Source organism: Podarcis erhardii, assembly GCF_964252035.2.
Source record: "Podarcis erhardii genome assembly, chromosome: 7".
NCBI lineage: Eukaryota > Metazoa > Chordata > Lepidosauria > Squamata > Lacertidae > Podarcis > Podarcis erhardii.
In genome coordinates, this window is record NC_138511.1 from 92,139,136 (window position 1) to 92,166,914 (window position 27,779).

Consider the following 27,779-nt stretch of genomic DNA (forward strand, 5'->3'; position numbering starts at 1 on the left):
TGGTTGCCCACGCCAGTCGCAGGCTGGAAATATTTTCCCGGGGAGCAAGAGGGGTCCTCCAATCAGTGGTTCTCAACCTGTGACACCCCCCCCCGATGTTGTTGGACTACAACTCCCATCATCCCTGAGCTCCGGCCTTGCTAGCTAGGGGTGATGGGAGTTGTAGTTCAACAACATGGGGGGGGGGAACCCACAGGTTGAGAGTCCAAGAAGCCAAGAGAGGAGCGGCTGTTTTCCCCCCCACCTGGGATTTTATTTCGTGTGGGGAAAATAATAATAATAATAATAATAATAATAATAATAATAATAGTAATAATAATAATAATAATAATAATAATAATAATAATAATAAATAATAATAATAATTTATTATTTATTATTTATACCCCGCCTATTTGGCTGGGTTTTCCCAGCCACTCTGGGCGGCTTCCAACAAAATATTAAAAACCACATCAAACATTAAAAACTTCCCTTAACAGGAAACATGGGATTCACTTTTAATGCTCTTCACTTCACATGCCCTTTCTGCCTATCGCTTTCCTATGCTTCTCTTTCTTTTGTGTTACGGCAAAATCTGGGTGCGAGGCTGCTCTGCCACCCAGCTTGTCGGACTAAGTCCGCGGGTCCCTGCGGAGGAAAATGAGCTCAGCCGGAGACAGGAGCAAGCTGCAGAAGATCCAAGCTTATTGCACAACAGGTTCAAGGCGAGATTGAACAGCGAGAAAGGGGTGACATGAACTTTTGAAACTTCCCTCCATGTCCCAGAAAACAGTGCAAAATACATCCAGTTACATCATGAATACATTAAGAAGAGATTCCTTCCAGTAGCGCCTTAAAGACCAACTAAGTTAGTTCTAGGTATGAGCTTTCGTGTGCATGCACACTTCTTCAGATACCTGAAGGTCTTTAAGGTGCTACTGGAAGGAATTTTTGTTTTGACTATGGCAGACCAACACGGCTACCTATCTGTAACTGACATTAAGAAGAGGTTGGGTTACACAGGATTAACATATGGAGGAAGGAGGGGGAAATATGCAGAGCTGGAGATATGCGCAGATAAGCACATCCTGAGTACCGGTGATGAGAAGACAATGGTCCATGTACTGGCATTGCCCGGAGGAAAGGCTTGGCAGAGTGATTTGACAGGATTAGGGTCTTGACACCTTGCTTGAGGGATTATGGAGGACAGGGGAGGTGTCATGGAGTCCTAGAGAAATTGAGCAAATTGGCACGTTGAGTTTCTATGAATTTTATAGATTTTAGTCCGTTTTGACATTGACAATTGGAAATACCGTAAATGGATATATTGTAGCGAAGAAGAAGGTGAAGAAGACATGTCCCCCCCCCCTTCCGTATCATTTGTCTGAGTTGCAAAAAGTGGTTCTGAGAAGTTTGCCGACGTTTTCAAAGTTCGTACACTGGGACGTTGTCCTGCGTTTAGAGAAAGAGCTTGTTTTTTAGGGGGTGCGGGAGAAAGACAGAGGGTTGAACTACATGACTCTCTGCACCATTTTGCAGCTCTACAATGCCATGATTCAATTCTATAATTCCGATTTGTTTGGGTGTCCAAAGGCAACCCGGAAACTGCAAACCACGCGGGACTCGGATCCATTACAGTCCCAGCAGGCAACGTCATGAAATGCAGAGTAATGCACACGTGCACTCGCGCATGCACACACTTTATAATAATAATTTAATAATAATAATTTATTATTTATACCCCGCCCATCTGGCTGGGCCTCCCCAGCCACTCTGGGTGGCTTCCATAGAAACCAAAAATACAGTAAAATATCACACGCTAAAAACTTCCCTGAACAGTTACAGATAGGTAGCCGTGTTGGTCTGCCATAGTCAAAACAAAATAAAAAAATTCCTTCCAGTAGCACCTTAAAGACCAACTAAGTTAGTTCTTGGTATGAGCTTTCGTGTGCATGCACACTTCTTCAGATACCAAGAACTAACTTAGTTGGTCTTTAAGGTGCTACTGGAAGGAATTTTTTTATTTTGTTTTCCCTGAACAGGGCTGCCTTAAGATGTCTTCTGAATGTCAGGTACTGTAGTTGTTTATCGCTTTGACATCTGGTGGGAGGGCGTTCCACAGGGCGGGCGCCACCACCGAGAAGGCCCTCTGCCTGGTTCCCTGTAGCTTTGCTTCTCGCAATGAGGAAACTGCCAGAAGGCCCTCGGAGCTGGACCTCAGTGTCCAGGTAGAATGATGGGGGTGGAGATGCTCCTTCAGATATACTGGACCGAGGCTGTTTAGGGCTTTCAAGGTCAGCACCAACACTTTGAATTGTGCTCAGAAAAGTACTGGGAGCCAATGTAGGTCTTTCAAGACTGGTGTTATATGGCGTTATATAAAGCAAAAAAGAAGTTTTTTTCCTACTCAGAAGTGATTCCTGCTGAGTTCCATGGGGCCGTCAGCTGGGAGCAAGACTCGCTCATCTCAGTGGAAGTTACTTCTGAGTAGACACGTTTCTTCCTTTCTTTTTGAATTCTAAACTTGCGCTCTGATCAGACGCCTTCTTTTATGGACGGTTGAGCAATTTGCCAGATCTGTTTTATATTTATCTCATGAAATTGAGACACTGCTCAATTGGAAAATAAACAAACCTCAAAGTGGTTTGCAGACAAGATAATAAAATGAAAACTTTACAACGCTGCTTTAAAGCATATGTCAAAATGCTTTTAAACGGATTAAAGTTTGCATTGCCTTTCTGCGCATTTGGGTAGGCTTGTCTAAACAGGAATGTTTTTTAATTGTATTTTAATCAACTTGTTTTTATTATTGGTTGTTAGATGCCCTGAACCCAGTCTTGGCTGGGGAGGGCGGGGTATAAATAAAAATTTATTATTATTATTATTATTTTTAGCGGGCGCCCAAAAGAGACCAGCGAAGGCGCCTGCCTAATGTCAAGAGGCAGGGAGTTCCATAGCGCAGGCGCGGCTAGTTGTTACAAACACAAAAAGGGCATTATGTGGCACCTTTAGCAGTGTCAACTCCGCCGATCGAATAGATTAGGCATCTCCGATGGGGTGGAAATGAGATTTTAAAATTTTAATTCAATCAACATGCATCGTTGCTGGATGAGATTCGAACCCGCGACGGGGAGAGCCGGGAGGGCGGGGCGGCGCAGCACCCGGCGGTTGGAGGACACGCCTCGCCCTCCTCATTGGCTGCACTCAGGCATGACTGACGGGAGATCCGCCCAATGGCAGGGCCGAGGCGGTTTTCCGCGCGCTCTTTGGGACGGTTACGGCTGAGGCGGCGGCGGCGGCGGCGGCGGAGAAAAGAGGCGGCGGCGGCGGCGGGGCTCGGGCAGGAGCTCCCAAGCCAGCGGGAAATGGCCGGAGGCGGCGGAGGAGGAGGAGGAGGAGGTTTTTACGCGCGACCGTTGGTCTCCGGCGCAGACTCGCCGCCGCTCCTCAGCCTGAGGCGCCGCTCGAGACTCCAGGGGGGGCCGGAGGAGGCGGTGAGGGGCGGGGCCAGGGAGCGGGGGCGGGGTCAAGGGGCGGGGGCGGGGCCAAACGCTACGAGGGGCGGGAGAGGAGAGCGCTCAGGGGCGGGGCTTGGAGGGGCTGGGGGCGGGGCCAAGGAGCTGGGCGGGGCCAAGGCGGCTGCCTTTCCAACGCTGGCGAGAGAGAAGACTGCTCAGGGGCGGGGCTTGGAGGGGCTGTGGGCGGGGCTACACCAGTGGGCGGGGTTAAGGGCTTGCATGCAGTAATTGAAGCAGTGGGAAGGAACTAGGTTAGTAACGAAGTGAATTTGAATCAGGGTTAAGAATCTCGGGTTATGTTAAAACATTTAGTCATGGCTGTCCACTTTTCCCTTTTCTTGCGAAGAATCCTATTTGGAATAAGGGAATTTCCCTTTTAAAAAAGGGAAACGTTGACAGCTATGCATTTAGTCCATCTATCATAGTGCATAACTCAGTTGTGTTTATAGTGTACATTGACTTACTGCTTATGGTGCATGATTGGCTGATGTCAGTGCTTTTTTTTCTGGGGGGATGCAGGCAGTGCCAGATTTATGCACAGTATAAGCTAAACAAGCTCTGGCTTAGGGCCCCACTCTCTTGGGGGGCCCTGAAAAATTTAAAGGGAAAAAAAACTGGAGGTACATTTGCAAAATGTAAAATAAAAAAATAAATAAAATAAAAGCTACCTACAGCAACAGTGTTTTGCTCCCTCAAATATCCCTGGTTTGCTCCTTTCTTTATATAGGGTACCAACATTCTGCATAGGGACGTGGGTGGCACTGTAATCTAAACCACAGAGCCTAGTGCTTGCCGATCAGAAGATCAGCAGTTCAAATCCCCACGATGGAGTGAGCTCCCGTTGCTCAGTCCCTGCTCCTGCCAACCTAGCAGTTCAAAAGCACATCAAAGTGCAAGTAGATAAATAGGTACCGCTCCGGCGGGAAGGTAAACGGCATTTCTGTGCGCTGCTCTGGTTTCGCCAAAAGTGGCTTAGTCCTGCTGGCCACATGACCTGGAAGCTGTCTGCGGACAAACACTGGCTCCCTCAGCATGTAAAGTGAGATGAGTGCTGCAACCCCAGATTTGTCCGCGACTGGACCTAACGGTCAGGGGTCCCTTTACCTTTACATTCTGCATGGAATGGTTGCATGGCAACATGTGCAAATGGCTTGAGATACCTATTAGGTCCATAAATTACTATAAATACCATATATTCAACACATAAAACAGCGACCCTTTGTTGTTGACAAAGGACAGCTGGACATATAAAGGGCCCCGTTACTTTCAGGAGCTGAGGGCCTCATCAAACCTAAATCCGTCCCTGGACGCAGGGGTACGCATACCCCTAAACATTTTGTGAATCCAAGTTTGGCCTCGCTGAGGGGCAGTATTTCAATATGAGAAGGAAAATGAGAGTACACCCTAAACATTTTTTAAGAAAAAAAGCACTGGCTTATGTACTTTATTATTACACCATTAAATTGCATGGAGCAATGAAGTTAAAGCATTCTCAACTAAATTGACAGTGCAGTAATTAATTTCATTTTAGCAGTAATTTTTAAACAAATAATGTTGCTCTCGCGACAAAGATATTTTTTCTGGGGGTGGGGCTGCCGATACAGCTCCTTGGCTCTGTATTTGAGGGCTCTTGCCTGGGGTTGTGTTTGGTGCATGTGTCATGTGAAAGGCAGGATATGATTATTAATTACCTGCTCTTCGCCCCAAGGCAGGTTACAATGCTAAAGCACAATACTGAAAAGGGTGTAAAACAATATGCAGCCACAAAAGGAAGGTGGGTTGTAAAATTGTACACAGCAAGTGTCAAGAGCCAGCATAAAGACGCACCTCTGTGACTATAAAATTATATAGTATTTACAAGTGCTATATAATTTCTGCTGCCTAGTGGAAGACCTGTTATTTTTAAAGAGACCCATGTGGGAAGCTGAGCTGCCAAGTCTGTTCAATATTTTCACAAACTTGCTATTTTAAAAATCTTTGACATCAATTATATTAGGTGCTTTGAGTTCTTCCAGTGAAAGGGAAGCGGGGGAAATATTTCTAAAATAGTACTTTATCTGTCAAGTTTCCACAACGATGAGCAATGTTTTATGATTGGGCAATATGTTTTAAATTGGGAGGGGAATGTACTGTTGAGCGACAGAGAGGGGTGGATGGGGTTAAATTGCCTCGTAAGCCACTTTGATGTGCCATTATTTTGTCAGAAAAGCAGCCTATAAATACCAAGTCGTCCCTTGGTTCTGGAACGGAATCCGTTCCGGAAGTCCGTTGGACTTCAGAAAATGTCCGAAAACCAAGGTGCGGCTTCCGATCGGCTGCAGGAGCTTCCTGCACTCAATCGGAAGCTGCTTCAGACCTTCGGGTTCCAAAGAACGTTCACAAACCGGAACACTCAATTACGGGTTTGCGGTGTTTGGGAGCCAAAGCGTACGAGTACCAAGGCATTCGGCAACCAAGGTACGACTGTACTGGAAGGAAGGAGGGAATTCCAGTTAAAAGCTGGTGAAAAGTACTGTAAGTATTGGGGTGCACCTACTGTGCTTTAGGGCTGCCATGAAGGCTACTGCGTCGTGAGCAGCAGAAATTCTGTAGTCTAAACTTATCACATCACTAAGAACATCAGACCGAAAATCCACTTAGTTCAACATCCACTTTCCACTAGTGACCACGTAGAGGCTTCTGGGACACCCCAAGCAGGGCGTGAATGGGACAGCTTCCCCCTCCTTTTGCTCTCCAGCAACCGGCATTCTAAAGTTGGGACTTGAAAGTTTCCATTGTGACCGATGGAATCAGCATCTGAAGGCCGAGAAAAGCCTCAGGCTGAGTTTCTGCTTGTTGTGAAACATGAAAAATGATAACTCTACTAGAGGAGCAAAGGCCTAGGGAAAGTTCCTTCCTGGGTCACTGGGCTGCGGACATGACTTCTCCACTTGCATTCACGTTCCGTGGAAATCATGGCATTATTACGGGTGGATATATGACACTGTTTTCTTTCCTCTTTCTTTGGACAGGTTATGCTAGAGAAAGTCTTGGGAATAACTACTCAAACCAGCAGTGCTTTAACTTGCGACCCAAACACGGGGCAGATAGCCTATCCAACAGGGTAGGTGCTTTGCTGTAGTCAGTGCAGCTAGATATTCTGCAGCCTCATGCTCAGTGGTTTGAATAACTGCAATGAACTGCAATTAATCCAGTACGCGGCAGCTAGACTGGTGACTGGGAGCGGCCGCCGAGACCATATAACACCGGTCCTGAAAGATCTTCATTGGCTCCCAGTACGTTTCTGAGCACAATCCAAAGTGTTGGTGCTGAACTTGAAAGCCCGAAACGGCCTCAAAGGCCCAGTAGACCTGAAGGAGCATCTCCACCCCCATTGTTCTGCCCGGACACTGAGGTCCAGCGCCAAGGGCCTTCTGGCGGTTCCCTCCCTGCAAGAAGCAAAGTTACAGAGAACCAGGCAGAGGGCCTTCTTGGTAGTGGCGCCCGCCCTGTGGAACGCTCTCCCAGCAGATGTCAAGGAGATAAACAACTATTTTTTAAAAGACAACTTAAGGCGGCCCTGTTTAGGGAAATTTTTAATATTGGAGGCTGTATTGTTTTTAATATTTGGTTGGAAGCCACCCAGAGTGGCTGGGGAAACCCAGCCAGATGGGTGGAGTATAAATAATAAATTATTATTATATTATTATAAATAAGCTGTACTATTAGAAGGGAAGTATGGATTTGTTTGCCAGTCTTTTGGGGGGCAGGGTGAGATCTTTGGGACCATCAATTAGACCCTTAGGCAGATATTCTTAGTCACTGTTGTGGTATTTGTTGATTGTCTTCTGCATGATCATCCACAAATATTCTATTTCCTGTTGTGTTGCTAGAGAGGAAGGGAGCTTGTGACCAGTCATGCTGGCTTAATTTGCACATAATACTAAATCATGCTGTGGGAATAAATCTGGACAAGCCTCAGGCCTGCATGCTCTCCTTTCCCTCTCCTCTGGTATGACAAAGTGACTTGAAGCATTTGCTTCCATTTTTATTGAAGCACGGTTGCCATTATGCCTGAACCAGGAACTGTGGTTGATTTTTCAGTATGGTTGATTTGATCAATCCAGGATAATAAACCTCAGTTTTTGTAAATGAATGTTTCCCTCCCCTGAGTACATTTGTCCAGGCAGTAAAATTTAGTCACTTTCCCCTCTTTAGAGCTGGGGAATGCACTCTCATGTAAATGTTTTGATCTCTCTTTCCAGATGTGTGGTTGTGATTTTAAATCCTCGGCAGAATAAACAGAGGCATATTTTTAATACTGCTAGGTAATGTATATATTAGTTTTTGTATCACTCTTGCTAATTGGGAGTGTTTATAGTAAAAAAATAATAATGCAGCTTGCGTGTGAATTCCTGGCCAAGTATGGGTGAAGCTTGTTGAAAGTGATTTTCCAGAGAACAGAACATCATTGTGGTGTTTATTTGATCAGTAAATCGTTTTAAATAAGGAGAGCCAAATTGACTGGAGGGCAGGGCTGTCTCATCATAGAATACTTCGCTTTGAAGCCCCAACTGTTTGGACCTTTAAATGGAGCAGTTTGAATGGCGTTTTGCAGATAGCCCCACACTTATCTTCAAACCTACAGTTTTTGGAGGTTTAAAGAGCAGCGCAGATCTATTTGCAAAAGCTCTGCACAGCACTTTGACCTTCCCAAAACCAGAGGTTTAAAGACCAGCATGCAGTGGTTTGTAAAAGGGCTTACAGTTAGCTCCATGTTTTGCTTCTACTGTGTGTGACATTCCTCCTACTCATGACAGGAATGCACACCCAAACTAATCAGGATTTAACCCCTGCCCATCAGTTCATGAGTGGAAGGTTAAATCCTGCACGCCAGTTCTCAGCCAGCGCAGAAGCAAACCCCGTCCCCTTGCCCATCCGCTGATGTCACTTCCATTGGAGGAACATCACCTGATTAGCAGGTAGCTATGGTTTTTAAAAAATGGTCCCCCCCCCCACCACTGGTTTAAATGAATAATAATGAAGTGGGCTAATAATAATTTTAAGAAAGCATTCGGTTGGTGAATCATCAAGAAGTGCAAATGACTTTAAAGCTCTTTGTTGTTTCCTGCGGAAACCCAGCCAGATGGGCAGGGTATAAATAATAAATTATTATTATTATTATTATTATTATTCCTTTCTATAATGACTCACAACTAGTTTGTGGCAAAAGCTTTTGTGGACTCGCACCCATTCCGTTTGGAGCAATGTCATTCCATGCACCTGAAAAGTGGACTTTAGTCCACACACAGGTTTCTGCCGCAATAAATGTTTGTTGCTTTTCCTGTAACAGAGTTACATGATGTTTCTCTGGAATTCCTTTTATGGAGAGATAAAATGTAAAGGCGTTCCTTTTCCCACTTTTAGGAAAACAGTTAGTGCTCTGTCTTTCTCTCCTGATGGGAAATATATTGCAACTGGTGAGGTGAGTTTTTACTGAATGGATTTTCTTTAAAAATTATGCGAGGAGTACAAAGTATGTTTGTTTTTTTTAAAAAAAATAATATTACGGCTCTAAACGTTCAAATTATACTAATACATTTTTGAAGCCTCCTTTTATCAGTTGTAATTTGTGGCAATGCCTTGGAACTCCCTTTGGCAAGAGACCTGCACCTCAGTCGTACCACTTTAAATCCCTGTCTGGTGACAGCAAAGTAATATAAAGGAGATACCTGTGTTATCTTAAATGCGGCAGTCACGGGCCATCACAAGCTACTGAAATAAGAGTGTTTAGGATTAGAATGCCAATTGAAATCATAGGAATATTTTGTCTTGTGTTTTCAAAATTACTTAATCACGCCCTCTAGTGGTGTTCTAGCGCTAGATGATTCCAATGTGCTCCCTTTGACATTCTCAACCAGCGGTTCCCAACTGCTTTTTGGCCATCTCTAAAATCCTGATGCCCGCCCCCCCAACAGATAATTCTTATTATTCAAAAAGTGAAGTCCTATTGACGTGGAGGAAGTCTAAAAGGCCAATCACTGTTAATAACTCATTATCGAATTGCCCCCTTTAAAAATCAATTTGCCCCCCTGTGGGGCATGTGCCCCACGTTGGGAACCACGGTTCTAAACCGTTTCTCTTTTCTCTGAGCCCACCGTAGAGTGGCATGGACGGTGGCCGTGTGAGAATTATCAAGAGACGTGCCAGAGCTTAAGATGGCCAACACGTCACACCTCATGACCGGGAAAACCCATCAGCAGTTGAGCAAAAGGTGCTCTCTGCACATCTTCAGGGAAGTCCCTTGGTGGTCGTTGGCAAAAAAAAGTTCCTGAGCACCTTGCAAATATCATTGAAAAGGTGGTCCCTCCTCTCAGTCTCACAATCTCAGAGTCAACAACACAAAAGGAAAAGAGAATAGGAGGGAGTAGGAAAAGAGCAAGCTCAGGCGTCGGCTCTCAGTGACCTCTCAGTGACGGAGACCTTGAAGTGAATAGCAGAAATGGGGAAACGGGGAGAGAAGTTGCTGGTTTTTCAGCAGAGCCAAGGGAGAGCCCTGGAGTGCCATCTCTCTCACCCTCTCCGCAGCAGGGGTAGGTGAGGGAGGGGCCTGATCCAGCTGGTCTTTTAACAGATCCAATGGAGAGGCCCTGCGATTTGGCTGCACCCTCCCTCTCTAGTGGCCTGGTGCAATCAGCGTGGGCTGAGCACTGTCTAGCCATGGTCCCAGTGACCACACTTCTGGCTTTCCCTCCTGCAGAACGGGCACAGGCCGGCAGTCCGCGTGTGGGATGTCGAAGAGAAAACCCAAGTGTCGGAGCTGCACGGCCACAAGCACGGCGTGGCGTGTGTGGCCTTTTCCCCCAATATGAAATACCTGGTCTCGGTGGGATATCCGCACGACATGATTGTCAACGTGTGGGACTGGAAGGTAAGGCGCCGGAAGGTGGGGTGCAGGAGCAAGTGGCCACTGCTGTGTCTGAGGGCAGGGATGTCACCTGAGATGCTGGGGCAGGCCCTTCATCAACCTGATGGCCTCCAGGCTCTTTGGACTACAATTCCCATCAGGCCATGTTAGGGTGTCTCAGTGGGAGAAGGTCTGCAAGGACCGGGAATGTGCAGGTTATTCAGTGTGAAGACTGGGTGTGGGGAGAGGAATGCAATGGTGTGTGTTTTAATATACATTCTGTTGTAAACAAAAATTGCCCTTTTTCCCTTATGGGGTACCCAAGAGCCCATATAGAGTCCTTACATAGGTTCCCTATTGGTAGGAGAAGATAACAGAGGCCAGCCAGAGAATATTGAGAAGCAAAGCAGCTAGTAAGCTTGATCTTTATTAAAGCTGTTGCAACAGGGTGCTCCCCTCACACGCAGGAGAGAGGAGGAACCCCAAAAAATGGCACACAAGGCCTTATAAAGACTTTTGAAAATGCCATCCTGTAGATCAAGACCATCCCCAGAAACATCATACATACATCACAGAAAAGGCGGTCTTAAAACAGAAATTTGAATGTTGTTTTATCTCCTGTCTGGCAGCTTACTTGATTGGATTGCCAGCGGAGCCTGGCCAGTCTTTTGTAATGATAAATTCTTAGTTCCTGGGCCAGGTCACAGGCTCACACCCTATTCAAACACAGACATACCCTTAAGACAGGATTTGTGAAGGAAAAGACAATGGGAAGGCTTTTCCATTTTCCTCTGACCTTGCAGAGAAAACATTTGGTCAGTTTGGGACAGTTTGGGAATCAAAATGGTTCCAGGTCGGGCTTCCTGTGCTGATCTATGTACGTGCTTGGCTGGTGCACTTATGAACGTTTCCATGTATCTAAGACCTCAAAATTCCTATCACACGTTCTCACTGGGAACAGATTGATGCATACTCTTAATGGGTTCTCTTCGAGGGCTATTTGTGCCATTTGCATCTTGTGCTGGAATGATTGGTGGGTATTTATGCTTCTGTTTTGCAGAAGGGCACACTCATTGCCTCCAATAAAATCTCCTCCAAGGTTATGGCCATCTCCTTCTCGGAGGACAGCTACTTTGTTACTGTCGGACACCGGCACGTGAAGTTCTGGTTCTTGGATGAATCCAGGGAGTTTAAGGTAAACCTGTCTGCATCCTGTGACTGACAGCAAAACGGGAAGTTCCTTTCAAAATAGCTTCCTGGTTAAGCTGTCTGTATGGTACTTCCATAGCCCCTTCCATTGTTCATTCGTTTTTCCACTGTTTGTTGGAAACCCTTCTTTGGCAGTTAAATTACTTTGCAACTCTACAAACCAGTGCCATTTCCCCCAGAATTCTAAGCAAGCACCTTAGATTTTATATTTTAGCATCCTTTTGAACCCTCACTCTTACAACCAAGTCAACAAACGTGTCTCACTGGCTGTTTTGAGACTTTTAAAGAGGTAAATTAACCACTTTCATCAGTCAAAACAAAAAATTCCTTCCAGTAGCACCTTAAAGTCCAACTAAGTTAGTTCTAGGTAGGAGCTTTCGTGTGCATGCACACTTCTTCAGATACACAGTACACAGGAATTTTTTGTTTTGACTATGGCAGACCAACACGGCTACCTATCTGTAACTGGAACCACTTTCATCAGGTTTGTGTTTGGTTGAAGAAATAAAACAAATTGAGACTGTGTTTCCTGTGCATGCAGAGAAGTTATATTTGCATTTTATGAAGCCCCAGAGAGAAAATTACAGTGGTACCTCAGTTTTCAAACTTAATCTGTTCCAGAAGTCCGTTCTTAAACCGAAACCATTCTTAAACCAAGGTGCGCTTTCCCTAACGAGGCCTCCCACCGCCGGTGCCCTTCCACCATTCGGCTTCCGTTCTTAGACCGAGCAAACCAAATAGTTCGTAAACAGGGCTGTTCTTAAACCAAGGTACCACTGTAGTTGATGTCCTTCTGCTGTTGTTCTCAGTACAAGACATAGGCTAGCTTAAACCGTTGAGCTTGAGTTGGTGTGTCATTTCAGATTAAACAGACCGTTCCACTGGTTGGTCGCTCTGGTCTTCTCGGTGAGCTTCACAACAACATCTTCTGTGACGTGGCATGTGGGCAGGGCAAAATGTCAGGTAGCACGTTCTGCATTTCTTATTCTGGCCTCCTCTGCCAGTTTAACGAGAAGCGCGTGCTGGAGAAGTGGATTGATCTGAAGGTACAAATGCCGTTTTTGTTTCTGGGGTGGTGGGTGGAAGACAAGAAGCCTCCTCCTTTGTGATCTCACTGCACACACCTCCTTCCCTTTTTCAAGGTGTCTCTGGCCAACTGCATCTGCGTTAGCGAAGAGTTTATTTTCTGCGGTTGTGCAAATGGAACCGTGCGCATCTTTCACACCCACAACTTGCATTATCTCTCGGACTTGCCTAAGCCGCACCACCTGGGCATCGACGTCGCTGGAGAAGAATTGCTGAGGTACAAAGCTCTTGGGGCCCAGCAGGCGTGGGAGCTGGGCTGGAAAATGTGCAGGCTTGTGCTTAGGCAGACTCCTGATGCTTTCATGCACAGGTAGTGGTGGTGTTTTAACCCAGCAAGCTCACAGCTCTGCAAGAAATAAAAAACCAGTGCATTTGCTTAGGCCAGAGGTTTTCAACCCTTTTGTGTCCACAGCTCCCTTGACCAACTACATTCTTTCTCCAGCTCCCCTGTGGGGGAATGCACTCTGAGTCTCAGGAGCTCAGTTATGTCACCCCTTTCCTGCAGAGCTGGCAGCCCCTCGCCCCTTTTCGAACACCCTCCCTTGTGGAGTGTTCCCTCAGCCTCCTCTCCTCTCTCCTTGGGCAGGAGCAGCTGCCGCCATCGCCCTTGGTCTCTGAGTGTAGTGGTTAAGAGCGGTAGACTCGTAATCTGGTGAACCGGGTTCGCGTCTCCGCTCCTCCACCTGCAGCTGCTGGGTGACCTTGGGCCAGTCCCACTTCTCTGAAGTCTCTCAGCCCCACTCACCTCACAGAGTGTTTGTTGTGGGGGAGGAAGGGAAAGGAGAATGTGAGCCGCTTTGAGACTCCTGAGGGGGAGTGATAAAGCGGGATATCCAATCCAAACTCCTCCTCCTCCTCTTCTTCTTCTTCTTCTTCTTCTTTGCTGGCCCCCCTGCCCTAAAGAGAGGTGCCTCCTCACACCACCCCCTAGGGCCCTGGGAAGAGGGTGCCCCCAGCCTAAGCGGCCCAACAGAGACTGGCCAAAGGTGAACGTGAGGCCGTCTTCCTCCCTTTGGGAGGTAGCAGGCCCACAGTGGGTGCCACTGGGCCTGCATGGCGGAAAGGCTCCCAGGCAGGCAGCAAGCACAAGGAAGGCCAGTGGGGTGCTTGCTTGCCTACCTGCCTGGCCTCCCACTTGTCAGACCATTCCCAACAGCAAGGGCTCCCTCACCCATTTGCTTCCTTACTCCGAGGCCACTTCAGCTCCTGGCCAGCCCCAGAGGCACCATTAGCCTGGGGAGCATGTAGCCAGGGCCACTGCAACAAACAGCTGTTCCAGCCTTTGGGAGGCAGAGATGCGAGAGGGCATTAGAGGGAAGGAAACCCCTGACCGTCGTTCAAGGCACCCCCGGGCACCACGGCACACTGGTGGAACCCCACTGGCTTAGGCTATTGATTCCCAATTGCATTGGAACATGTCGTCCTTGCACAGTTTTGGCAAAATGCTCCTGTCTGGTGACTATCAGCTTCTCTCATGTTTCTGGTGGCCGCGCATGGGAAGCAAACGAGAGGTGCGGCTGGGGGACATCACACATTAGCAGGCTGTTGCTGCCCCTGCCTCCACGCCAAGCTTAAACTTTTCTCCATCACCAGTGGCCCCTTCCTTTTGATTGTGTAAGTTCCCACTTCCCTTGCACTTAAGGTCTTTGCAGCTTATCTCAGCATCGGTCTGTAAAATGAAGCTCATCAGTTTGGTTCTTTTTGGTAACCAAGGAGTATGTTCCCCCCCTTCCCTCCCCCCCCCCTGATCTTTTCAAGAAGGCCAGGTGCCACCTACTCAGATACGATCGCCTTGGCCTTTGACCCCCGCCATCACTGGCTCTCCTGCGTTTACAAGGACCACAGCCTGTACATTTGGGACGTGAAGGACACCTGCCAAGTGGGGAAAGTGTGGTCTGACCTTTTCCACAGCTCCTTTGTGTGGAATGTTGAGGTGAGTGGATGGTGCTTCTTCTTTTCTAAAAAGGATGTGAAGGGTTAAGAAAATAACGTTTATTCATTTCATTTATTTGTGTGCCGCTCTTCATAAAAATCAGGAAGTAGCTTACACGATGAAAATGAAATAAAATGGGCCATTCCAATTTAGGGAAGTAATAATTAAAGCCCACACATTCTTAATGGTGCTCAACAAACTAGGTCCATCATACGGCTTGGATTTTGTGTCTTGATTCTTCTGTTTTTCCCCTTGGCTCTTTGTGGATGCCTCTTAGGTTTATCCTGAGTTTGAAGACCACAGAGGATGTTTACCCCCAGGGTCCTTTCTAACATGCTCATCGGACAATACTATACGGTTCTGGAACTTGGAAAATGGCACGCATGTGGATTTTCAGAAGAACACCTACAGTAACGTAAGCATTCTTGCTTATTAAGAGGCTGGTTCAGACTTGATATGATGCCAGATTAAACCTGAGTGATTTATACCAATGTGTAGGTTGTGCATTTCAATGTCTGGAAGGCATGCTAGCAATTAAAACTAATTGAGGTTTTGTTTACTTAGTTCCCTTCTGGTTTGTTACAAATTATTTTCCTTTTGATGAGTCTTCTTTTTAACAGAATGGGTGTCTGTGTATAGAGAGAGATATCTCTTAAAACATTCTTTCCTCTATAAAGAACTTGCTGAAGATTATCTATGTGGAAAATAACATCCAGCACCTGCAAGATTTAACCAATTTGCCAGACCGAGGTGAAAATGCCAACTACCTTGATGTGAAATCTGGTGTCCGTGTGATGCAGGTCAGCCCTGATGGCCAGCACTTGGCCTCTGGGGACAGAGCGGGAAATTTGAGGTGGGTCTGTTTTATTCTGTATCGTCTGCCAGATTCTGTGTTTTCATATAATTGCGTGATGAGTTGTAGCTAAGGCCCTGCGTATGCCAGTCACACGCGGTGGGTTTCTACATCTTTGATTCCTCAGCAACAGCGATAATTGTATTACTGGTCACTGCCTCTTCGAGCTCCTGCCGTCGGGACGGAGATACAGGACGATGAAGACAAGAACGAGCCGTCTCAAGAACAGCTTCTTCTCCAGAGCGATCTTGGCCCTGAATGGGAAACCTGGACTTTGAAAGTCATCTAATCTTCCTTGCTGTATTATACTGTATTGTTTTTATTGGTGTTTTTATAGTTGTTCTGATTTTGTGTGGAGTGCCCTACCTGGGTGGATGGAGCAGCCAAGTAATTTCATTGTCCCCGAGAGGGGGCAATGACAATAAAGATATTATTATTATTATTATTATTATTATTATTATTATTTATATGCAGGCCATCTAACGGGGTTGCAAGCTCCTAAGGAACACCAGCCTTGGCAGGACTGTCTCCAATTACTTAAAAGTTATTAAAATGTGTGTGTTGTCTTACAGGATACATGAGCTAAAATATATGGATGAAGTCATTAAAGTGGAGGCTCATGATTCAGAAGTTCTCTGCTTACAATATTCTAAGCCAGAAACGGGTAAATTTCCAATTTTGAAAATGTGTGCAGTTAACATTTATTCCAGGCTCGTGCCCGGGGCTTTTTTTGTATGTGGATGTATATAGATACACACAAACTCGCTCCCATCGCTACAGGATTGGGACTATGGTGGCTGGGTGGTATTCAACTCAGAGAAGACCCACTGGAATGAATGGACCTAACTTCAGCATGTCCTTTGTGGGTCTGCTTGTTCTTTTCCATTGCTTTAAGTCCCTTTGGAGTAGATGTGGAGTTGCCCATTTTTTCTGCCTCCTGTAGGGATCGCCCTGCTGGCCTCAGCAAGCCGAGACAGGCTGATTCATGTGCTCAACGTGGAGGAAAATTATAAACTAGAGCAGACGTTGGACGACCATTCCTCAGCCATAACAGCTGTAAGGTTTGCTGGTAAGTTGCCCAACAATCTGCTCCAGCTGATTGGATTTCTGGGAGCCTTGCTCTTCCCAGAATGGATATCAGTCCAGTTGCGGAACCTCTATGTGCGGTTGCACAGATTAATTCACTTCTCCCTGTGTTCTCACACAACTCCAGTGTCAGCTGGCTTGCAGAGGAGAGGTTTCCAGCGCAGTGTTTTCCTGGGGTTGATAATGTTTTATTGTAAGCCACCCTGGTTATTGTCTTTGAAGAGTGGGGTGTACATCTAAATCAGTGGTTCTTTTGGCTATGCCCCACCTAGGCATCTCTAAAATCTTGATGCCCCTTCTCCCCGTGACATATAATTCTTATTATTCAAAAAGTGAACTATTCACGTGGAGGAAGCCTATAAGGTCGTTAACTTGGTCTAAACAAGCTTGGAAATAACGGATCTAGATAAATACAAGGGGATTCTTCTACAGATTTCACTTACCTACAGATTTCTTCTTCTCGCCTACAGGAAATGGAGAGATTCAAATGATCAGCTGTGGAGCAGACAAAAGCATTTATTTTCGCAGTGCACAAAAGGTGCTTACAATTCATTTACGGAATAAGCCACCAGGAGGTTTGGCGATAGCCACCAAATGCAGACGGCTTTCAAAAGAGGGTTGCATAAAACCACGAAGGAAAATAGCAGCAGGGAGGGGTCTTGCCTTTGCGGGCTTCCCAGAGGCATCCGGTTGGCCGCCATGGAAGCAGGATCCTGAGCCAGAGGAGGCGCCTTTGGCCTCATCCAGAAAGGCTGCTCCCATCTGAACCTGAGCAGCTTGTTTTCCTTTTCCAAAGACCCATTGCCAAATAATGAAAGGGGGACCTCTCCCCTTTTGTATCCAGATGAAAGTTTATCTGAGTCGTTCATTCTTACCGTATTTTTCGCTCTATAGGACGCACTTTTCCCCCTCCAAAAATGAAGGGGAAATGTGTGTGCATCCTATGGAGCAAATGCAGGCTTCTTGGCTTCAGCGATAGCAATGGGAAGCCTCCGAAGCGCAGAGGGAGAGCTCCCTCCGCACTCCGGAGGCTTTGCGTCGCTTTTGCTGAAGCCTGGAGAGCGAGAGGGGTCGGTGCACACCAACCCCTCTCGCTCTCCAGGCTTCAGGCAGCTATCCGCAAGCCTTTGGAGTGTGCCCCCAGCCCCGCAATCTCCGGGAGCAGAGGCGAGGCTGCGCGCAACCTTGCCGCCGCTCCCGGACCTGTTCTGGGGGCTGGGGGCTTCCCCCGCTCCAGCCCCACGGCTAAAAAGGAAGCCAAGACAGAAAGTGGGATGGATCCTGCTGGCTGTCTTGGCTTCTTTGCTCTTTGGGGCTGGGGGGGGGCAATAATTCCCCCCCCTTTTATTTCCCCCCCTAAAAACTAAGTGCGCCCTATGGTCTGGTGCACCCTATGGAGTGAAAAATACGGTATGTGTGAGGCCACTACAGACCTGCTGCGCTGCTGTTGGGGTAAAATTCCTGCACCAGTTCAGATCTTAGTTGGGTCATTTTCACTCCACAGGTGTCGGACGGAATTAACTTCATCAGAACTCACCACGTTGCTGAGAAAACGACCTTGTACGACATGGATATCGACATAACACAGAAGTATGTTGCAGTGGCCTGTCAGGACAGAAATGTCAGGTAAACCGTTCCGCATTTTCCACCGCAGAATTTTCGGCATTCCACGCAGTCGAATGCCGGAAGAAAGTAAGCATATTCCTCCTCCTGACCGCCAGACTTCCTCTTAACCTGGCTGCACTTTTGTTGTTCTGCCTTGTTGCATATGTCCATCCTGTCAACAGACTGTTAAGACTGTCGGTTTTTGAACCATGAAAGAATCAGGTCTGGCACGGTCGCTGCGTGTGCTAGTGGCCGTAAATCAACATAGTTGTGTGCCTTCCTTCAAAGCGCATAGGCGCTCTAGACCAGACACCTGAGAAGAAATAGATCATGGTAGCAATAAAGCTCAGACAAGTCATTACTCTTTACTTGTAGGTAATAAAATGTGTAAATGGTTCCTGCTATTAACAGGCTTTCACCGCAGCTGCAGGTGAAGGTACAATTAAAGTTCTAAGGCCTTGCTCTCTTCTGAGCTGCAAAATCTCTCTACACGTTGTCAGTTCAGGAGATAAACGCGGACTGGAAAAACGGTTTGCTGTGTTCTGTAGGAAACCACGTATGTCCAGAAAACAGTACCCTCAGAAAGTGTCCTTGGATAGTCTAAACAATCGGCACTTAGCTGCTGCTTCAATCTTCTTTCTGTTTCTGGAAATGAATGAAACACTCTCACTGACGCCAACATTGACTGCCTCAAATCTCCCCATTTTGATTAGGTGCTTTTCTTGGGATACAGTTGCCTGTAAGGGGAAGAATAGGGTGAGAGCGTGGCTCAGTTGATGGGGCATGAGGCTCTTAATCCCAGGGTTGTGGGTTTGAGCCCTGCATGGGGCAAAAGATTCCTGCATTGCAGGGGGTTGGACTAGATGACCCTTGTGGTTCCTCTGAACTCTACATTTCTACGATTCTAAATCATCTCAAATCTTTTGACATTCTCTGTAACAGTCAGAGCTCTTTAGATATATCCTCCAACAAGCGGTGGAGTTGGGCCACTTTGGTTTGGCAGATCTTGATGTGGAGATGATGATGATGATGATTTTCTTTAAAAAAACCCAACCCAATCTAGCTGGGTTTCCCCAGCCACTCTGGATGGCTTCCAACAAAAGATTAAAAATACATTAAAACATCAGACATTAAAAACTTCCCTAAAAAAGGCTGCCTTCAGATGTCTTCTAAATGTCATATTGTTGGTTGTTTATTTATATAGTTAAGTGCTCTGTTTGTGGAACTATTATCGCCAGAGTGTTTCTGATTTAAAGTATTATTTATTCAATTTATTAATTGTGTGCTCTGTAAAGAGTCTCTAAGCGACTTGCAAAACTTTAGCTGTTTTCAAGTTTTGCTTTTGAATATCCATATTCACCTAAATCCGAGAGGGAAATTCTATGGGAAGAGCCAGGATTAAACATCTCAAGAATCACAAAACACCAGTGGCAGCTCTTGAGTCATGGACAGATGAATTATTAATCTTCATCCTTTTATCATATGAGGACTTTAATCCACGGGATATTCTTACTCTTCTAAACAAAATATGAGAATTTCTTAATTTTTATTTTGGCACTTTTTCTGAGAGTATGTCTGGGCTTTCCCCTCCTATTAAGCCTCGGTTGCTTTTATTGAGGGCTCTTCTGGTTCCCACAAAGGTCTGTAAATTGGTCCTGTATGAGTTGTAGTGGCTTTAAGGAGCCTGAGAGAGGAAATAGATGAAGCTCTGGATTGGGGCCAATCACTGCAAGTACCACAGAGCAATTCCCTTACTGCTTGGCTAGAGCAGCAGATAGGAGCAGAGACCAACCAGGGAATTCATCCTCATCACTCATCCTCCAGCTCCACGCCAAGAGGGCAGTGGCTGTTGGAGAATTGCTAGCCAGGAAGAGTAGCTCATGCTTTGCATGCACAGGGCTCCGGGTTCAAATCCAGGGTACAGCCCCGCAATAGGAAAGGTGGTAAGTCCTCTCACCAGTCAGAAGTCGCGCCCCATGGACTGGTAGTCTAGCTCTGTTTCATTTTGTGAAATGTTTGTTTCATTTTGATGAAATTGTTTTCCTGTGTATTTTAATTAGCTCACCAACTCCTTCAGATTAACTTTATTCTTGTGAACTGCCATTTTGGCCAGTTTACGGGCACCTGTGCGCCCACAGTCGCAGCACAGTCATGTCTAGGAAGCCGACTCACGGACTGCGTGCGCTGAGAATGTTTTTAATTCCCAGAGAAAAGGACCAGTGTTTGCATAGTGAGCCTGTTACTCCACTGCTCTTTCAAAGGCTTTGAGCACAGGACACAAAGCCCCGTATCAAAGCGTAGCTCTTCAGTTGTGTCAAACCAACAAGCCTTTGCACACACCCAAATGTAACTTGACCTTCCTCCAGGGTATACAACACGGCCAGCGGGAAACAGAAGTGGTGCTACAAAGGCTCACAAGGCGATGACGGATCTCTTCTGAAGGTAACTGAGTTAATATGGGGAAAGTGCCTGCAGAAATAATCTTTCCCCTGGTGCAGCACCAGGGGGCTCTTGCCCACCCTTGGACCCAAGCCTCCTGGAATGGGGCCTAATATTCCTGTGGGCTATTGCTTCCCCCTAAACGGCATAAGGAACGCCCAGCACGCTTATTTTGTTGAACTGTGAATAAGTGGTTCGTGATTCAACCGACAACAATTAAAGTAAATCTGAAAGAGTGAAGCCTCTTTGTTTCCAATCCCTGTGCAGGTCCAGCTGGATCCTTCTGGAACATTCTTGGCCACCAGTTGCTCAGACAAGAGCATTTCCATTATCGACTTCCACTCTGGGGAGTGTGTTGCCAAAATGTTTGGACACTCAGGTTTGTTTTGCTGTGGTGCTGTTGCTGCCTTTTTTGGTTCGGTTGCTCGGTCCCTGCTCCTGCCCACCTAGCAGTTCGAAAGCACGAAGTGCAAGTAGATAAATAGGTACCGCTCCGGCGAGAAGGTAAACGGCGTTTCCGTGCGCTGCTCTGGTTCACCAGAAGCAGCTTAGTCATGCTGGCCACATGACCCGGAAGCTGTACGCAGGCTCCCTCAGCCAATAAAACAAGATGAGCGCCGCAACCCCAGAGTCGGCCACGGCTGGACCTAATGGTCAGGGGTCCCTTTGCCTTTTCTCTAGTACAGTGGTGCCCCGCAAGACGAACGCCTCGCAAGACGGAAAACCCGTTAGACGAAAGGGTTTTCCGTTTTGGAGGCGCTTCGCAAAACAAATTTCCCTATGGGCTTGCTTTGCAAGACGAAATGTCTTGCGAGTTCCTGCGGGTTTCCCCCCCTTCCCCCCCTTTTTCTCCCCTTTTCCTAAGCCGCTAAGCCGCGTATCAGCTGATCCGCTGATAAGCCACTTATCGGCTGATCGCTAAAAGCCGCTAAACCACTAATAGCACTAATCCGCTAAGCTGTCAATGGGCTTGCTTCGCAAGACGAAAAAACCACTATATGAAGAGCCTCACGGAACGGATTAATTTCGTCTTGCGAGGCACCACTGTACATAGTACAGCCTACCCCAACCTGGTGCCCTCTGCCTGTTTTGGATCCCATTAGCCCCAGACGCTACAGTCTGTTTCTTATCAATTGTCATGATAACTGATTCAACCAAACAACCAACACATCTTTATCTTGCAGAAGTCGTTACAGGGATGAAATTCACCTTTGACTGCAAACATTTGATCACCGTCTCGGGAGACAGGTGGGCAACTTGAACTGCAAAAGATTCTTGCGTGGATTAGAAATTTTGTGGGCCTGAAAGTGGGATCATTTAGTGCGTTTGTTGCTCAATTAGCTTTAAGGGAAGAGGACGCCTGGACGGGGTTCCCAGATGTGTGTGGCCTTTTCAGATCTAGGCAGGAGAGAGCAGGAAACACACCAGGGATGTGGAACGGTTCAGGCCACTGATCCGGCCCTCTTCCCTTTCTCCAGCTGCATCTTTATATGGCACCTTAGTCCTGAAATTACCACCTGCATGAAGCAGCATTTGATGGACCTGGATCAAGTCCAGCAGCAGAGGAAAGCCAGGGAGCCCGTGTGGCCTCATCAGGTCAGGTACTGGAACAGCTGCGGTCTTGGGATGATGTTCTCTGCTCCCGATGGGGAGACTGGGGTGACTCTGTCGCTCTGGAGTCCTGAAAGGGATCCCTCTAACTCTTCCTTTCCTCCAGGAGGGAGCCCTGCATTGCTCTGCCAAGCGAAAGGTCTCCCTGTGGGGCTGAGCGCCTGTCTGACTATGACACGGAGGAGGAGAGGGAAGAGGAAGACGCTGCTCTTCTGACGCCCCCCCAAGCTGTCATTGATACAGGTATGGAGGCACAAGGTACTTTATCCCAAGGCAGCCGGAAGGGAGGGGGCCCAGTGGGATCCGTGGGATTTGGCGAGAAGCCACTTCAGGAGAGGCCCAGCTGGAGACCCTGGTGACTGGGATTTTGTAAATGCCCTTTTGTCCTCTCTGCCTTCCCTGCCCCCTATAAAATTTCTGGTAATATTTTGTTGGGATGCAAAGAACATAAGAAGAGACTTGCTGGATCAGGCCCATCTGGTCCAGCATCCTGTTCTCACAGGTGCCAGCCAGGTGCCCCAATGCCAAATGCACAAGCAGGACACTTAAACACAAGAGCGCTCTCTTTCAGTTTCCAGCCGCTGGTATTCAGGAGCGATGCTGAGAATCTACAGTGGTACCTCTGGATGCGAACGGGATCCATTCCAGAGCCCTGCTCGCATCCTGAAGCGGACGCAACCCACGTCTGCAGGTCATGATTTGCCACTTTTGCGCATGTGCGTGATGTAATTTTGAGCGCATGCGCAAACAGCGAAACCCGGAAGTAAGGTGCTCCGTTACTTCTGGGTCACCGCGGAGCGTAACCTGAAAACGCTCAACCTGAAGCACATTTAACCCGAGGTATGACTGTACTCTGCTTCACTTTGAAAAGCAAAACCCCTCCTATTTCTACTTGCTTTGGTTTCTGATAGTTGGTAGATAAAGTTTCCACAGGACCCAGTTCTGCTTTTCAGTGTTTTCTCGATTGCTCTGTCTTAAATGCAAAGGGGGGGGGGGTTCTTGTTCCTATATGTGCCTTGTATGAAGAGTTTTCACTCTGCTTTCACATTGCTCACCCCAATCTCCCTCCCCTGTTGCTCTCTCCAGCTCCTGCATGCGTCCTCACCAATGGTAAACTACCCATGTGGGCAAAAAGGCTGGTATGTAATGCGCTCTTACAAAAAAGGTATTTTTTAATATATGGATTTAATTCAGCCATTGCCAACCTTCTGCGTATTTTGGACTACAACTCCCATCAGCCCTGGCTGACACAGCTGACTGGGGCTGATGGGAGTTGTAATCCAAAGCAGCTGGAGGGCACCAGGCTAACCATGGTTGGATTATGAGGCGTAGAATCCCAGTAACCAACGTTCTTCCTGTTGTAATTAATTTCCTATATCTTGCCCAGGGCATCTAACAACCAAGGTGCATCATTAAAAAGAAACGTAAAATCACAGTACAAAGTACGGCAGACAAGTCGGCATTAGACAATACAAATGGTGTCACTCGTATTATGCTCCAAAGGTCTGTCAGTTGCCATCTGATAACAGGGAGGACCATCTGACCTCAGGAGGGAGGGACTTCCATAGCTGGGGTGCCACCACCGAGAAGGCCTTGTCTCGTGTGACGTGCACCAGCACCGAAATCAAGTCCCCTTCACATGAGTGTGCCAAAAACCTGGCTTCTCCTGCAGATCTCCAAACAAGTGTTGGCTGATACTGCAGAAAGTGCTCTTTTGGTTCTGAGCCCAGGACATGGGAAATAATAATGAAATAGGTGTTGCTAGCAGGGGTGGGTTTGTTCTACTCCGTGGGCCTTGGCTGCAGATCAGGGTGAAGGAGGATGTCAGGTTTGGATGACCCACAAAGCCAAACCTTGGCTTCGCTTTTGTGCCGTGCCAGCCTGAAAAAGCTCCCATCCCCTCTGTCCTCCGGAGCCGTGGTGTGGCTTAGCGTGACGTCCCAATGGGGCCACTGCCCAATGGGGATAGAGGGTTCTCTCTATCCATCCGGGTTAGCATGAACTGCAGTTATTTTTGCATGCTTAATCACAGGCAGCAGAAACTGCTGCTCCAAAAATGAAAGGAGCTCCAGTCCTTTGATAGCTAAGCAGTTGGGTGTGTTGTTGGTGCAAGTTTTGCTTGGATAGGATGAAAACAAGAACCGCTCTTGCTGGCTCCTGCAGAGAGGCAAATGGTCCTCTTCAATGTGTTGATAATCAAAGGGGGGGTGCTTCTACTGTGATCTGTGGGTCTCCAAATGTTCTGCAAAGCGAGGCATAGGAGGCAAGTGAAGTATTTGAACCAGGCAGAGGGCCTTCTCGGTGGTGGCGCCTGCCCTGTGGAACACCCTCCCATCAGATGTCAAGGAAATAAACAACTATCCGACTTTTAGAAGACATCTGAAGGCAGCCCTGTATTGGGAAGTTTTTAAAGTTCAATGTTTCATCATGTTCTTAATATTCTGTTGGGAGCCGCCCAGAGTGGCTGGGGAGGCCCGGCCAGGAGGGCGGGGTAGAAAAGATAAATTATTATTATTTATTATTATTATTATTGTAGGTTAGGGGTGGGTTACAAAACACCAACTGCTAGCCATCAACCCATCCATGATTAGTTCTCTGACTTGGCGATTTTTATCCCAACCACATGAGTGGCATGAAGACACACAAACACACACACACACACACACACACACACTTCCTCTCAACTTTCCTCTCTCTAGCTTGGAGAGGCAGATAATGCGGACACCGCCCCCTTCAACTCCAGGGTGAGTTATCAGCCGCAAGGGCGATGGGCAGAACGTGCCGCCAAAGAGCCCATTAAGACCATGCTGGATGCAGACCTGAATTACTTCACCCCAGTTAAAGACAGCAGCCTGCATGACAGCGAGCTGGAACCGCAGAATCTGAATCGGCTGCTCTCGGAGGTGAGAAAAGTTTACTTGCTACAAGGGGCTTAACTGAGATTGACTTTGCTGTCCACCTGCACCCCCGCACCCTCCGCCTGAAAAACAGACACCATGTCCTTTGAGTCCAGGGATAGAAGGCCAGGGACAAGCCTTGGAATGCTGTACTGTTTTTAACACTTGATTGGGAGCTGCCCAGAGTGGCTGGGAAAACTCATCCAGATGGGCGGGGTATGTATGTATGTATGTACGAATGAATGAATGAATGAATGAATAACTAAATAAATTTATTATTATTATTATTATTATTATTATTATTATTATTATTATTATTTATTGGCACTAATTTTCAGGGATGGTACTTTTTCCTGGAGCATGCTATGTGTGTGCCTTTCCGTGTGCGTTGAGTTCCTCTCCTTTCACCAATGAGCCCCCACCATCCACCTGGGAAGCCGGGAGAAATATTTCCCTTTTGGGCTGTGCTTTGGATGTGCTTCCGTGGCTCTTGCTTATTCCGGGCAGAGCTTGTGCCAGGAGGCTTGTGGCTTCTTGCAGCAGAACCTGCATCTGCTCCCCAGCTTTTAACAGCGCACAAACCAACCAAACAAGGCAGGTACAGTGGTGCCTCGCAAGACGAAATTAATTCGTTCCGCAAGCTTTTTCTTCTTGCGAGTTTTTCGTCTTGCGAAGCACGGTTTCCCATAGGAATGCATTGAAAATCAATCAATGCGTTCCTATGGAGACCGTCCGGGGACAGAGGGGAAGGCGCATGCCTTCCCCTCTGTCCCTGGACCCCTTTTGAAGCAAGGGAAGGGGCAGTGGGGAGAATCGCTTCTCCCCACTGCCCCTTCCCTTGCTTTAAAACAGGTCCGGGGACAGAGGGGAAGTCGCGCGCCTTCCCCTCTGTCCCCGGACCCCTTTTGAACCAAGGGGCGGCAACGGGGAGAAGCGATCTTCTCCCCGCCGCCCCTTGCTTCAAAAGAGGTCTGGGGACAGCGAGGAAGACGCGCTGCGCTTCCCCGCTATCCCCGGAGCTTGCGGGGCAAGCTTCATTTTGCGAAGCAAGCCCATAGGGAGATGCGTCTTGCGAAGCACCTCGAAAACGAAAAACTCCTTCGTCTAGCAAGTTTTTCATCTTCCGAGGTGTTCGTCTTGTGGGGCACCACTGTACTCTTACAAAACCCGATTATTGGAGGGTGCGGCTGCCTTGGGTTTCCTCAAGGGGACAAGCAGATTTTCCAGTTAGCCTTTGTGATTTTTTTTTAGTTTGATTGAACCTGGAGTCGATCCGTTGACGAGAGCTTCTGTGCTCCTTTAAACTTATTTTGGAACCACTCTGCAGCCCTTGGATATTCCGGCTCCAGAACATTTCTCACTTCCATCTTTTCTGCTGTCTCTGAATCCTCTTAAAAAGTTGGAAGGGAGAGTGACAGGGACTAATGCCCTTTTCACAGGCTATTTTTGGTTTTCCCTCCAGGCCAAGGACTACCCCAGCAACATCATTGAAGATTTCCAGCAGTCAGATCTGTCCTCTGATGATGAGGCGAAAGAAGAGCTTGAAATCAGTGGGGACAGCCTATGCCCCGAACAGACTGGCAGCAAGACCCCCAAGGGCGAAAGGTCAGTCCTCGCTTGGAGAACCTGGCCTGGGAGGAGCAGCCCTTGAAGTCTGCAGGCTTACCTTCGAGTAAAGGCGCTTAGGGTAGAGCTGCAGGACTTACAGAGGGGGGAGAGCCTGATCTGGTTTGGATTTGGCTGGAGACATCTCAAAGGCACACCCCGTTCTGGGGCCCTCTGCCCTTGAAGTTTTGAAAGAAGCTTGAACTGATGGATGAAGGCTTTTCTCTCCACCCCCCAAGAATCACGGGCACGTTTTACCTTTCTTTAAAGGAGCTACATGAAGGAGCTGCTCCTTCAGCCGGCGTACCAGAAGGAAGCGGCAAATACCAAGGAGAAGCTGCCAGACAAAATCGACTCTGTGACTTCCTTGGATTCAGAGGTCTCTGCTTTCAGCCACCAGCAAGAAGGTAGCCTGAAAGGCGATTCCTGCTCACATCTGGGGTATTATTTTTTTTGGTGCTTGAGCTGCAGAAGGGCTCTCCCCTCTCAGTTGGCCATTGTGCCCCCACCCCTGCCCAATTAGTGCCAATTTCCAGGGCCCAGTGAAGCAGGAAGACCTGGCCCTTGAACCCCCAAGGGCATGTGAGGGGGGAGCTGTCTGCTGTGCCCAAGAAGAGGTGATGGGGAGGCAGCCTCCCTCGGCCTCTGTCCGCACCCTACAAATTGGGCTGGTAGAGGGGGCAGCGGGAAGGGAGTCTGCTCTCATGGTTGTCACAGCCCTCCCCCAAAAAGATCCTGCATGAAAGGCAGCAGGTGAGGGAAAAGGGACTCAGAGCTGCAGGATGAGACCTTCCCCCATCCTCTATAAGTCAGCTGTAGGGAATGAGCTGTGCGTTTGCAGGAAAGGGAGAGTCAGGGAAAGGAGAAGCATAGAATCGTAGAATTGTAGAGATGACCATGAGGGTCATCTAGTCCAACCCCCAGCCGTGCAGGAATCTTTTGCCCAATGTGAGTCTCGAACCTGCAGCCCTGAGTTTAAGCGTCTCGTGCTCTGCGGACTGAGCCATCCCAAGTTCATTCCTGTGCCAGGTGATCCAGGAGATTTGGGTGGGAGAAGAAGCCAGTGCTTGGC

General features: G+C 47.6%; 1 protein-coding gene and 1 long non-coding RNA gene across 3 annotated transcripts in view; one reads left to right on the plus strand and one right to left on the minus strand.

Annotated features, from left to right (window-relative positions):
* The first annotated feature begins 3,197 nt into the window (after window positions 1-3,197).
* WDR62 (WD repeat domain 62) overlaps window positions 3,198-27,779 on the plus strand; it is a 28,920-nt gene continuing 4,338 nt past the window's right edge. The window contains exons 1-24 of one of the 2 annotated variants that reach the window (XM_081868673.1): window positions 3,198-3,473; window positions 6,509-6,600; window positions 7,742-7,804; window positions 8,904-8,961; window positions 10,237-10,407; window positions 11,444-11,578; window positions 12,456-12,638; window positions 12,735-12,895; window positions 14,437-14,611; window positions 14,889-15,026; window positions 15,289-15,464; window positions 16,037-16,128; window positions 16,408-16,533; window positions 17,021-17,088; window positions 18,055-18,176; window positions 20,522-20,597; window positions 20,862-20,973; window positions 21,779-21,842; window positions 22,073-22,195; window positions 22,312-22,448; window positions 23,292-23,344; window positions 24,905-25,108; window positions 26,565-26,707; window positions 26,978-27,114. In XM_081868673.1, the coding sequence (XP_081724799.1) occupies window positions 3,213-3,473; window positions 6,509-6,600; window positions 7,742-7,804; window positions 8,904-8,961; window positions 10,237-10,407; window positions 11,444-11,578; window positions 12,456-12,638; window positions 12,735-12,895; window positions 14,437-14,611; window positions 14,889-15,026; window positions 15,289-15,464; window positions 16,037-16,128; window positions 16,408-16,533; window positions 17,021-17,088; window positions 18,055-18,176; window positions 20,522-20,597; window positions 20,862-20,973; window positions 21,779-21,842; window positions 22,073-22,195; window positions 22,312-22,448; window positions 23,292-23,344; window positions 24,905-25,108; window positions 26,565-26,707; window positions 26,978-27,114 (3,070 nt within the window). In that variant the 5' untranslated portion in view covers window positions 3,198-3,212. The remainder of the gene's footprint in view (window positions 3,474-6,508; window positions 6,601-7,741; window positions 7,805-8,903; window positions 8,962-10,236; window positions 10,408-11,443; window positions 11,579-12,455; window positions 12,639-12,734; window positions 12,896-14,436; window positions 14,612-14,888; window positions 15,027-15,288; window positions 15,465-16,036; window positions 16,129-16,407; window positions 16,534-17,020; window positions 17,089-18,054; window positions 18,177-20,521; window positions 20,598-20,861; window positions 20,974-21,778; window positions 21,843-22,072; window positions 22,196-22,311; window positions 22,449-23,291; window positions 23,345-24,904; window positions 25,109-26,564; window positions 26,708-26,977; window positions 27,115-27,779) is intronic. The other variant, XM_081868674.1, reaches the window with a different exon arrangement.
* LOC309346259 lies at window positions 25,115-26,531 on the minus strand. Its single transcript, XR_014158536.1, has 3 exons — window positions 26,265-26,531; window positions 25,431-25,712; window positions 25,115-25,249 (listed from the first exon to the last, which is right to left on the minus strand). It is a non-coding gene; the product is annotated as an uncharacterized lncRNA (long non-coding RNA).